The sequence below is a fragment of the Podarcis bocagei genome (assembly GCF_964188305.1).
Source record: "Podarcis bocagei genome assembly, chromosome: 10".
Classification (NCBI taxonomy): Eukaryota; Metazoa; Chordata; class Lepidosauria; order Squamata; family Lacertidae; genus Podarcis; species Podarcis bocagei.
Genome location: NC_138135.1, coordinates 41,165,479 through 41,178,772, shown reverse-complemented (window position 1 = coordinate 41,178,772; position 13,294 = coordinate 41,165,479). Strand labels below are relative to the sequence as shown.

Genomic DNA, 13,294 nt, shown 5'->3' with positions numbered 1-13,294 from the left:
AAGCACAGTATTAGTGCTGGTATTTTTAAATCTGGAAAATAGTATCAATAAGAAACCAGGCAAGGAATAACTTTTACAAAAGCAGCAGAAATACCTTACTGGTATTAAATGTCCCAAACCATTAACATTTCTTTACAGAAATCTGGTCAAATGTTTCAGATTGCTGTTTATTTGTCGTGTAGGCGGACGTCTTCATTAATTTGGCCATTACAGCTAGATTCCAAATCTTTGAAAGCCGTTATCTGACAGTTGGAGGATTAAGAGTCCTGCCATTTATGGGGAGTTAAAGATTATAGCCACAGTTTATAGACGTCAAGCCAGTTCACAATTCTCTCAACACAGAGAGCCTTCCAAGCATCCTAACAAAATCCTCGGAGAATTGAATGAAAGGATATAACCAATTATAGCATTAAGAGCAGAAATGACTTCTGAAAAGTCTTAATCCCCAGTTTGAAGGGTGGATAAAAATCAGCTGCAGGTTCAGAGCATTTCGGGCACCTTAACATCCGTATTTTATTTTGCTTTGTTTCCAAGCTGTTTGAAACTATGTGGGCAACTCCATGCGGCAGGCTCTGTACTCTAGTGGGGAACTAAGTGTGAAAAGGTGGAGTAAATGCATGACTCTGATGGGGCTGGGTGGCCAAGAAAGTAAGATGGGTTCATATGGGGCAAGTCTGGTATTTGCTTGCACGGTTGGGGTGTCTATCATCCAGTGATAGAAATGGAATTAAATGTATTTTTTTAACTTGCTCCTCCTGCCTTTTTCTTCCCAAACAGTGTCCTAAGAAAGCTATCCTGGGTTTGCCTCTCTATGGTGCTGTTTATCCATGCCTTAAAAACCTTGCACAGGAACTGGGACTGGGAATCGGAATATACACTGTTCATGTCTGCCTTGAAGGTACAATATTGCGATTCCAACTTTCTCTTACTTCTCATCCTAGAAAAGAACTTCAGATCCGTAAAAACCCTGTTGGGTGTGTTCTGTACAGTGGTGCCCAGGATGACCAAATTCTCTTGGTGTTTTTTTCTTCAAATGTGAAACTCTGAGCTTCATATCTAAAAGTACACATCCAAAAATTACATTGTATTATGGCTTCTTACAGATCGTTCATTTAAAACCCAGAAAGGGTTCCTCAATAGAGCCCCTTAATATAGTGTTGAATTGAAATCTGAACTTCTAAAGGGGTTTGTGTTGGATGTATCTGTTGGTTGACAGGTAAAGCTACTGGGGAAAATACAAGTTTCAGTTTAAATATCAATAGAGTCTCTATAGGAAGAAAGTAGATAGAGGAGTCAGATTTCCCAAGTGCACATGAAATACATTTAGGGGGAAAGGATACCTGGATATTACAGGGAAACATTGTTGTGCCTGCCCCTGTTTTAGATTTAACAGGCATTTTCTGCACAAGCCACTAGGAAAGATGTGTGTGCATTGCTGTAATCCACTATGAGTTAAAAAAAATCATTTTTCTATTATGAGTTCTGTAGATTTTTTTCTCTGCATTGAGTAGCTCAGTTTCAAAAGTCCTTTGAAGCTACAGTGCACACATGGAACTCCCATGTATGAAAGACGGTCCTACACAGACAGGTACTTAATTGAGTACAACCCTACATCATAGTGTGCACCAAACGACTTCCACAAGTGCAGTAGAACTAACCCCCCCTTCCTTCCTTCCTTCCTTCGCTTCCTTGCACACCACCTGCCATATCCCCCAAATCTACTCCAGAGTGTTGGAACTCCAGAGCAGATTAGGGGGACGATAATGTGGGGGGAGAGGGAGGGAAAGTACCCTTGTGCTTGGAAAAGTCATTCCATGAGGACAATTATTTGGTTGGATATGAGTGGTTTTTTTTAAAAAATAATAATAATATTTATTAAGGTTTCAAAAGGTACAAAAGACAAAACAGAAAAACACAAAAAACAAAAAAAGGTTCTACCTTTTAAGTCTCATTTTCAGTAACTTCTTTTCATGACTTCCCCACACCTCCCCTTCTTGTATTCCAGCTCCAATTATTTGTTCAAACATGTTTTTATCCTTAGTGTCTTAACCATAATTTGTTAATATACTTCTTTGTAATAGGTTTAACCCTTAGTTCATTATTGTATTTAGTTCAGTTTATTCAGCGACTTTTAAAATATATACCTTAATCATATGTAAAAAAAAGAAAGAAGAAGAAACAAGAGAAAAAATACTTTTCCTAAGGTTGACCCTAATTCCCATCCACGAATTCCCCTTTCTTATAATGATAAACAACATAAAATTATTACACTGCAAAATAAAGATCAAGCCCCTTTTGGACTTCCAAACCCCACCCTTCTCTCCCCGGTTTCAATCCCAAACCAAAATCCATTAGTCCATCTTTTTAGCCTGGTGACCTTACGTCTGAGGCTCTCAAATCTCTCTCAGTCCCTTTCAGCCGGCTTCTTTGGAGGTCTCTTATGCTTAACACCCAAACTCGAAGAGGTACTTTCTCAGTACTGACCATGATTCTTCCATCCAGGCCTACTTGTTTAAGGGTGGAGCTCCAACTCTGTTTCTTTAATCTATATGTCCCAGATAGTCCAGCTTTCACCTTGGTCGAGCTTGAAGTCGTCTTGACAGGTCCCCGGCTCTCGTTTGTCTTCTGTAGCATTTCGGCCACCCCTCCTTTCTGCTCCTCCTGTTCAGCAAATGTCTTTTCCTCCTCTTCAATCTTTGGCTTCTTTTCTTGTCCAGCTGCCTGTGTTTTGAACATCAAGTCCTTTTCCAACTCAGTAGATATATTTTCTGTTGACTTCGGTTTTGTAGGACTTGTAGACAAAACATGGCCTTGCTCATACATCTTTCGCAGCTTTCCCATGAGAAAGACAAGCTCTTGCAGATCAGCTCGTATTTTCCGACCTATTTCCATTCTTGTAATATCCGTGAATCCCCTCTAGAGGGATTCTGGTTACTTAATATTCCTATCATTTCCGATCCAAAAGTCAAATTTATTTGTATCAATCTTTCTTTACTTTCAATACTTTGTAGCAATATAACCGGCTAAAGCTAAAGCTTTCAGTTTTTCCCGACTTTGACAGCTAATTTGACAGCTGTCAAAAGTTTTCTGTAAATCCTCAGCAGGCTCTTTTCACGGATTACTCCCGGACTCGAGAAAAGTGGTACTTGATCTAAACAAATAGACTCTTGTCCTCCAGCACAATAACTTAGACTTTTAAATCCGTGGAATTAATATCTTTTGTCCAATCACGAAGAAAAAACAGCTCTTCTCGCAACCTTAGTTGGCAGATCCTTGCTTTAAACTGTTTACAATGGGGGGGAGACGGACTTCCTCTTTTCACCTCCCCCGCTCATACCAAATCCGCAAACGAAATAATTTTAATCCAATTTCCAAATTACTCACGGGTGGTTGTTCTTGATTTTAAGTCCGAATTTTAGAAGGAAGAAGTCAGCGCTCTCCGATAAATGGCATGCGGCTTCGCTCAGCAGGGGAAGCAGAAGACTCACAGCACCACACCGCTCCCCGTCACCCGTTCCGTAGCCTTTAAAAAGGCTCCTTCACGGGTCGGGAGGGCGCTAACGGTGCCTGCCGAGTCACCATGTCCACGGGCATCTGCGCCCGTGGTTTTTAAGGGTCCCCGTGTCGCCGGCACGGCAAGACCCGGCCCCTGTCAAGCAGATTCCCTCCGGAGCTCGGAGGGAATCCGCCATTAGCCGATCGCGCTAACCCGGAAGTGCGGTTGGATATGAGTGTTATCCAGTTCCCCTCCACCCAGTCCAAGGGATTTGGCAGATAGGGTAATGCTTTCACAGATCAATAAAATTGCATTACTTAAATTTGTATGGCGCATGCCTGTGTTGGATGCACTTAAGTTTGTTTCTCTGTGGTCAGGTAAATAAGAACAATGCTAAACTCTGGAATAATGTGGGCCATGCTTTGGAAAATGAAAAGAATTTTGAAAGGGCATTGAGATTCTTCATACAAGCCACCCAAGTGCAACCTGGTGAGTTTGGAAACAATTTTCTGGAGGGACTGGCCAGGAAATAAAGATTGTACTCTGTCTTTGCATAATTACAGACTGCTTAATACTGTGAAGTCATAGGGGGTCTGTATTATTTACGAGGGTGTATGGCTGGCTAGCTTATTTTGCATCCTCAGTTCAGCAATAGCAATATTTCAAAAAGGTATTGAAAGGGGTTTGTAACTGTATTGTAAAACAATATTAGCCAGAGAAGACATTCACACCATGCCTTGTTTCTGCAAAGTTTGGTTCATTTTCCAGCTATTCTTGTCTTGTGCCTTCATAGCTGGTGAGTGTCTAGAGTGGGGATGACCAAACAAACTATGGTTAAGGAAAGATGACAGCATTGCACATTCCACCAAGCCATAGTTTAAACAAACTAAGGTTTGTGAGCTAATAGGAAACCATGTCTTCAGATTTTGGTTCTTTGGTAGCAAACATATTTAAGCCACTGGGCTGGGTTTGGACAATCGAACAAGCCAAGGTTTTGTTTGTTTTTTAGCAAACGATGGCTTTATGTTGTATGAGAACCAGGCAATTGTATTCAACCATACTTGGCATAGGTGTTGTATTCTGAATAAAACTTGTGCCTGTTTATTATATCTTCGGATGCCATTTAACATTATTCCCAAGGCAAATGTTTTTATGGGAAAAGAAATATGAATATTCGTTTCTTTACATGTGAAGATGATATTGGTGCCCACATAAATGTAGGAAGGACTTATAAAAACTTAAACAGAACCAAAGAAGCTGAAGAATCTTACTTGATTGCAAAATCATTGATGCCACAAGTAAGTAGGACAACAGTTCTTCAAATGTACTTTCAGTAGATCCGGAATATCATTTTAAAAGCAACAGAGTTTCTTCTTCCTTTTCATTAATTATTTGTGTGGATTATAGCATCCTTTCCGTTATCTTGGAAAAACATATAAAATTGTGGTCAAAAAAGCTATGCATTTATTTGCACGATTCATCAAGATCCAGAATTTCAGTCGCTTTTGTACAGTGTGGAGCAGCAAATCTTTGAAAGCCTGCCCGAGTGGTAGCAGTGGAACTTAACTCTGCTCTGCTTCCTAAAATTTCTGCATTCCTTTAAAAAAATTACAATAATGCAGTCTAGATATTGCCTGCAGGTCATTCACTGCATGGCTCTGCAATGACATGTTTACTTTTGGTGCAAATGGAAGTAGCTCTTTCTTTGAAAATAATAATATTTTGAAATATATCTTTGTTTAAGCAGTTTTTTAAAGATATATATAAATCTGCTGTTTTTACTACATAGCCCTGGTTTGCAAGTCACTTTATACCATAGTTAAGATTAACCGTAGCTGAAAGGTGAATGGGCAAGCATACTGGTGCACAGGTTGAAAATCGTAGTCCCTGCTGCTGGAAGCTAAGTTATTATTTTCCTTAGTGTTAGACACAAAGCCAGATTTGTGGTTTATGTACACAAAAAAATGAGCTGTAACCAAGGTTTTGTTTTGGGCTTGCTGCTCATGATTTGTCAAGGGAAACGAACTACAGCGGTGCCCCGCAAGACGAATGCCTCGCAAGACGGAAAACTCGCTAGACGAAAGAGTTTTCCGTTTTGGAGGTGCTTCGCAAAACGAATTTCCTATGGGCTTGCTTCACAAGACGACAATGTCTTGCGAGTTCCTGCTGGTTTTTTTCCCTTTCCCCCCTTTTTTCTAAGCCGCTAAGCCGCTTATCAGCTGATTCGATCAGCAGATAAGCCGCTAATAGCGCTAATCCACTAATCCGTCAATGGGCTTGCTTCGCAAGACGAAAAAACCGCTAGACGAAGAGAATCACAGAACGGATTCTTTTCGTCTTGCGAGGCACCACTGTATGAGCTTCGGTTCAGATGCTAAGCCAAGCCATGTAGTAGAAGGGAAGAGCTGTGCACCAGCATGTTGTGTCCTTCAACCCTTAAACTATAGCTAACCCTAACTATGGTTTAAAGATATGTCTGGACCATCGCTGATCTTGTCAAAATAAATTGAAAAAATTGTCCAGTAGCACCTTAGAGACCAACTAAGATCTTGTCATTCAGCTCAATTTAATGCCTTCAAGGCCTAAGAACAGTTTCATCTGCTATCAGATTATTCCAGGTAAAAAATACGCTGCCCGAGTCGCTCCTAACCACCTGAATGTTTATATCAATCTTGCAAACCTGATTCGAGCGAATGAGTCTCGCCTTGAAGAAGCAGACCAGTTATATCGCCAAGCCATTAGCATGAGGCCAGACTTCAAACAGGCGTACATAAGCAGGTATTTATTTATGTTTTGAGATATTTCCAGGCATTCATTAATGTAAGTAAAATAGTGTGCTGTGAATAAGGGGGCAAGGTATATTGCTTTAAGACATCTCTCAGCTGGGCAAGAGGGTTATCTCTTTATAACCTTGGGCCTTGATGAGAAGAAAGTGCCTTATAACCTACTATAGTCTTTGCCAACCTGGTGCCCTCCAGCCATTTTGGACTACAGTTTCCATCATCCCCACCTAGCAATGGCTGCCCTACTGCATCATAATGTTGTCCTTCACACCGTTTTTTTGCTCCCTCAGCTTCCCAGGAACCTGGTCCCCATTTCCATTGACCGTCTCCTGTAACAATCAGCTTTGGCAAGATGCACAGGTGTGAAAGGTTCAGGTTCAAAGTTATTGGAGCAGGAAAACATTCCACATTTCCCTACGTTTCAAAGGAAAGGAATTAGATTACCATCATCTACACCGGTCACTTAAAACAAAAAGTTTTGACCTTATGATTCAGCATCAACAAAGATGCATAGTTAGAATTCCCTACAGATGTATCTCCTTCTTTGCAGGAAATACCCTTGCACACAGCCAGAGCAGCGCACCATTATCCGTCCATATTTAGCGTTAGATTCTGGACAGAGACATGTTTAAAGTTCTTGGTGTAGACTTGTCATAACACTACAACTTATTTTTTGAGATGATCTGGGAAAGTATACATGTCCAGTCTCAAGGGCTTTCCCCTGTACACTGGGTCTAACTCCAGCCCCGTGACTGCTTGGATAACACAAAGGAACTCTTTAGAATGAGCAAGGAATGTACTGCTGCAGCCAGCCAAGCTGGATGGGTCCTCCTTTTGCATCTGGTTGTAGCTCTTCATCCTGTGCACACTTCAGATAATAATAAAACAAAGGAGTTCATGAGCTTGGAATGCACTCTTGAAAAGGCCAGGCTGGGCATTCCTTCTCCTTCCAGAATGCTATTAAGAAATGAGAACAGAACCTTTTGGCACTTAAGAAGCTGACTAAATGCATCATGCGCAAAATAGGACAGAGGTGGGGAACCTGTGCCCCTCCAGATGTGGTTGAACGCCCATTAGCCCTAGCCAGCATGGCCAGTGGTCAGACATAGTAGAGTCCGGAGAACATCTGCAGGGATTCTCTGCCTCCAAAATTGACTCTTGAAGGGTGTAACTGCAAGAGTGGGCAAGCCCATAGATCACCCATGTTCAACCTGGTACCCACCATGGTAGTTGTGGGACTGCAAAGCCCACCACTCCTGATCACTGGCCATGCTGCCTGGGGTTGATGGAAGCTGAGGTTCAAAACATCTAGTGGGCACCTGGTTGGGAAAGCCAGCCAATGCTCATGTTGTTCATTTCTTTTAGGGATGTGTAAATCTATTCTATAAATTGGTCTATGTTGATCTCAAGTAACAAAGGCCCCCTTTTCAACTTGAGATCTTGTTCTTCTAAAGAACCTGAAGATGTGGGGCCATCCAGCTAGTCTCTCACTCTGGAAGCTCTGCGTCTTACTTTGTATTCAAAAGACGTCAGACTCATTGAGTTTGATTCCTCAACAGGGGCGAACTGCTTCTGAAAATGAACAAACCTCTGCAAGCCAAGGAAGCATACCTTCGAGCCCTCGAACTGGATAGGAGCAATGCAGACCTGTGGTATAACTTGGCAATTGTTTACATTGAACTGAAAGATCCGACGGAAGCTCTGAAGAACTTCAACAGGGCATTAGAACTGAATCCTAGTCATAAACTAGCACTATTTAATTCTGCACTACTAATGCAAGAATCCGGTATGTGTGTGTTCACTTAAAACTCACAAATGTATTACGTCCACACCAAGGGCTCTGTTATGTTTCTTAGGACTCAGCTATGCAGCTGCAAATATACAAATGTGACTCTAGATGGTGATGAAATAAAAAAATTCCTTCCAGTAGCACCTTAAAGACCAACTAAGTTAGTTCTTGGTATGAGCTTTCGTGTGCATGCACACTTCTTCAGATACACTGAAACAGAAGTTACCAGATCCTTCTATATAGTGAGAAGGTGGGGAGGGGTGTTACTCAGAAGGGTGGTGGGAATGGGAGGTAGGCAGATAGCTGAGAGAGCCTGTTGACGACTCTTAACGACTGTAATAGGTCTTACAGGAAAAGGCAAGGGGTGAGAAGGTGAGAAATGGTTTAGTCATGTATAGTGAGATAAGAATCCAATGTCTTTGTTCAGCCCAGGTCTTTCCATGGTTTTAAGTTTGGTAATGAGTTGTAATTCAGCAGCTTCTCTTTCCAGTCTATTTCTGAAATTCCTTTGTAGTAAAACAGCTACTTTGAGATCTTGTATAGAATGTCCTGGGAGATTGAAGTGTTCTCCTACTGGTTTCTCTGTTTTGTGATTCTTGATATCAGATTTATGTCCGTTTATTCTTTGGCGTAAGGTTTGGCCTGTTTGTCCAATATAGAGAGCTGAAGGACACTGTTGGCATTTGATGGCATACACAATGTTAGACGATGAGCAATGGTGCAATTAGTACAGTTGGCAGTGTTCAATGATGTCTCCTCCACTGATAGAGAACATCAGGAGTGTGTAAGATGATTTCCAGTGATTTCTCCTCGTCCCCAGCCCATTCCCTCCCTAAACCTGCTCCAGAGGGTGCTGGGACCATCCAGAACAGATTGGGCTGGGGAGAAGCAGGAGTTGCCAAACAAAATCCTTTCCATCCATGGAGGAGACAACATTGAATTCTCATTCTTTTCAGCTTCAACACCCTTGCATGGTTAAATAAGTCCTGAGTACTATTCCAGTTTAGATTTAATACTAATGTGATATTACTCATGGCCTTGCCTACAGCATGAGTTTTTTCCTCCCTTTAGGCTCAGTATGCCCATAGCCCCCCTAAACCCTCTTATTATTCACTGAGGGGTTCTGGTGAGTCTTTTATTCCTCCAGAACAAAATCTCAGGCTCTTCTCATCCTAGGGCACCAATGGACACCATGTGCTGTGTTTGACTGCCATTTTCTAGTTACTGAACCCCTCAGAATTCTGTATTCATGGCATTCACATCTCTCCTGTCATTAGTGACCTTGTAGAAATCACTTTCTCTTCGGGTCCAATTTTATGGGTCTGGTGTGCTGCAATGTCTTCCTGCAATGTCCTCCTTTCGCATTCAAACTCAGTTGCTGTCAGTTGTTCACTGAAGCTCTGTCTCTCCTTCCTCCCATTATTATTATTATTATTTATTTATTTATTTATTTATTATTATTATTATTATTATTATTATTATTATTATTATTATTATTATTATTGGAAAGCAGAGCATGCACAGCATGCAGCTAAAACTACACAGTGATCACTTTCATTTACAGTATATTCATGCTCTGTATTGTCACATCTGTGCAGCAAAAGGACAATTTCATAATACTTCCTCCCCTCTTTCCTTTAGGTGATGCTAGACTTAGGCCGGAAGCTAAGAAAAGACTTCTAAATTATGTGAAAGAAGAGCCTCATGATGCAAATGGCTATTTCAACTTGGGCATGCTTGCAATGGATGACAAAAAGGATGCTGAGGCAGAAACCTGGATGAAAAAAGCCATAAAGCTGCAACCGGGCTTCCGAAGCGCTCTGTTCAATTTGGCTCTGCTTTATTCCCAGACTGCAAAGGAGTTGAAAGCTTTGCCAGTTCTGGAAGAGCTGCTAAGATACTACCCTGATCATACCAAAGGTTTGATCCTGAAGGGAGACATTTTGATGAACCAAAAGAAAGATATACGGGGAGCTAAGGAGTGTTTTGAGAAGATTCTGAAAATGGACCCTAACAACGTACAAGGGAAACACAACCTTTGTGTGGTTTATTTTGAGGAGCGGGACTTGATCAAAGCGGAGAAGTGTTTGGTGGAGACTCTGGCCTTAGCGCCGCATGAGGAATACATCCAGCGTCACTTGAGCATAGTCCGAAGTAAAATCGCTTTGCTCGGTACCGGAGAAGCAGCTACCATTCCCGCGGAAAAGACGACAGCTTCGGAGGTAGGGAAAACTCCTCCTGAAGACTTGAAAGGGGCAAAAAACGAAAACTTGAAAGTGGCCAAAAATGAACAGAGGAGCTCTCGGACCACAAACAGTGACAGCAACAAAGGGCAGGCGAAGCCCAAGAAACAAGGGGAGAAGAACACCACAGACAAAGAGACGAAAAAGAAGTCTACAAAAGAAATCAAAGACATTGAGAAAAAAAGGGTTGCCGCTCTGAAGAGACTAGAAGAGATTGAGCGTATATTAAATGGCGAATAATTTCTTGGGAATACCTCCAGTGCCAGAGGTTTTTTGCACCTACTTCCGGGGTTCTGTGCGCCTGTGCGTCTTATGTTCAGTCGGTATGACTACTAGGCAGCTTTTGAATTTGGAAAGAATACTGAAACCATATCACCTTTAAAAAAGAAAAGCAGGAGAAGGCTGTTCCTACTACACAAAGAAATAATATGTCATAAAAATAATGGATTTTAATTAATGTTTTTGGTTTAGGGTTTTGAACATAACTGACAACATGGGGATTTTCCAGGTACAGCACCTGCAGTTCTAATGCTGCTGTTGAGAACTGCAGGCCGACTCACAGGAAGCAAGCCCTGCTGAACTCCAGTGGTGCTTGCTTCAGAGTAAACCTGCTTAGGTCCAGGCTGCAAATTACTAGCAATCAGGTATCTTCAGTTCTTCGTGTCCTCTAAAGAACTGTCAAGTGCTAGAAGGCAATTTTTTAACAGGGGTACCTCAGGTATGATGGCTTCCAGGCTGACTGTAAGGGAAATTCACTGGTGCAAATGATTTAGGAACGCAGCTTTCGTTTGGATAACTTTCTTTGCTTGGGTTTACTCATTAAGTCATTGGTGATTTTTATAGGTATTAAGTTATGCATCATACAGTCCATTTCTACCTGCACCCTGGAATTACAGGCATTCCAGAATGTGTTGAAGGTTAACTAGGAAATATCACTCATGTTATGTATGTGCATGCATGCATTTTGTAGTTTTTTCAGTCCTGCGCAGATCATATTAAAGGTGCAGTGGTCCGCTAAGCCGGGGGGGGGCATCCCTGCAAAAACCCCACAGAGGTTTGTATTCAACAGTGACACTCAGTTGATGATAAGGGTTTCATAAGTGGAGCAGAGAGAGAAGCAATTTTCAACTGTTTTCCTTCCCCCTAAAGCCACATCCTTCTGTCACCCACTGGGGTTTTCGGTTGGTTTTCTTTTTCCCCTTTGCTTTTCAATTAATCAATATTTGTGGGGCATTCTGTGCTTTTACGTTTCTCACAAATTGACTCCCAAAATTATATGGATTGCAAAACATCACTACTCATTATTTTATTTTTTGCAATCACTGTAAATGTGCTTTAACTTTTTGACATAAACCAGTGCTTGTCTGTCTGCTGTTCAGGGCTGTTCTGCCGTGATTAAGGTTGCAATCCTGCACTCACTTCCTTGAGAATAAACCCCACTGGACTTAACTGAGAAGATCCGTAGCTCAGTGGCAGAGCACATCATTTGCATGCAGCAGGTCTCAATCAGCCCCTAACAGTTGTAGGGCAGGCTGGAGAAAACCACTTCCCCAGGACACTGGAGGACCACCTGATCAGCCTTCCCCAACCTTATTCCCTACAGGTGGTTTTATACTACATCTCCCATAATCCCTGGCCATTGGTCATGCTGACAGAGGCAGATGGGAGCTGTAGTTGAAAACATTTGGAAGTACCAGGCTAGGGAAGGCTGTGCAGTAAAAGCACTTCCTGGTAGGAGAGAGCATGCAATGTGTGTGGATCATCATGTGTCCATAAAGCAAATTATGATGATCACACATACACATAATGTATATTCCGTTTGGAAATGATGTGTAATCTCCAGATTCTGCATTGTTTCCAACCTTGAAAGGCTGACTTCTGGTTTGATTGCTAACACACTAAATGTTTCACTTTTCATGTCAAAAGTTCTAGGGCTTTTAATTAAATATTTATTCAGTCTGCTAAGTTTTCAAATGGTTTCCACTAACGACATTGTTTTTCTAAAATGAGTTAACCCAATTCCTTATGTGAAACATGGATTGATAACTTCTGCATTTTATATTGGCGGCTATGCATTCCCCCCCCCCATCTAAATATATTGTTGGATTGCCTAAAAAAAAATGCTGCTTTTTGTTTTGTTTTACTGTGAGCTCTTCAGTGTGTTCAACACTGGGAAGTCAAGAGTAATTGACGCAAGCAAACATTTTTCATCTTGTATTTAAATTGATCGCATGAAATACCTTGGAATTAATTTAGTGCTTAGTTTAAGCTCTGAACACTCAGGATTGTTTTTTGTTTGTTTGTTTGTTTGTTGGAAAAAGGGCAGTCACAAGACCAGACAGTTTGTGCACACCAAAAAAGGATTTCAACTTTTACCATATCACAAACTGCATCTCAAGTTCCTGCAAGTGCAACAAAAAAATCCTATGCTTTGGAAGGAATAAGAACAAAGGGCAAATGCTACCAGTCATTCACATCTAAAGTATGACCACAAAACACAATAATACATGTATTTCTTAATCCCTGGTTAAGAATACCAGGATTCTATGTGCCAGTGACTTTTTATTCAAAGTAAGCAAGAGATAGTTTAGGCATCTGGAGGCTGGGCTTTCATTTATTCAAAACATAGTTCAGCATACTTTCAGAAAGCTGTAGTTGAAGCTTTGTATATACCATATACACAGCTTCAACCACAGCTGTAGTATAAACACCGACAACTGGGAAACACTGGCCAGCAAGTGCTCCAATTGGAGAACAGTATTTACCAAAGTGTCATGGGTTTTGAAGACACTCGAACTCAGGACGAAAAGGGAGAAACGTGCTAAGAGGAAGGCACGCTTGGTAAACCCTCACCATGATCAACTCCTGCCAGGAAACCAACGTCCCCACTGTGGAAGGACGTCTGGATCCAGAATTGGCCTCCACAATCACAAACTCACTGTTAAAACCGTGTTCATGGAAGACAATCTTACTCGGCTATGAG

At 41.5% G+C, this 13,294-nt stretch overlaps 1 protein-coding gene across 1 annotated transcript in view; it reads left to right on the top strand.

The window, feature by feature from the left end:
• The window catches only part of TMTC3 (transmembrane O-mannosyltransferase targeting cadherins 3), a 36,411-nt gene extending 25,646 nt beyond the window's left edge, over positions 1-10,765 (top strand). Inside the window, exons 10-15 of the mRNA XM_081211215.1 lie at positions 778-898; positions 3,874-3,985; positions 4,691-4,794; positions 6,105-6,274; positions 7,839-8,065; positions 9,710-10,765. Of these exons, the coding sequence (XP_081067341.1) occupies positions 778-898; positions 3,874-3,985; positions 4,691-4,794; positions 6,105-6,274; positions 7,839-8,065; positions 9,710-10,551 (1,576 nt within the window). The 3' untranslated portion in view covers positions 10,552-10,765. The remainder of the gene's footprint in view (positions 1-777; positions 899-3,873; positions 3,986-4,690; positions 4,795-6,104; positions 6,275-7,838; positions 8,066-9,709) is intronic.
• Positions 10,766-13,294: the final 2,529 nt, after the last annotated feature.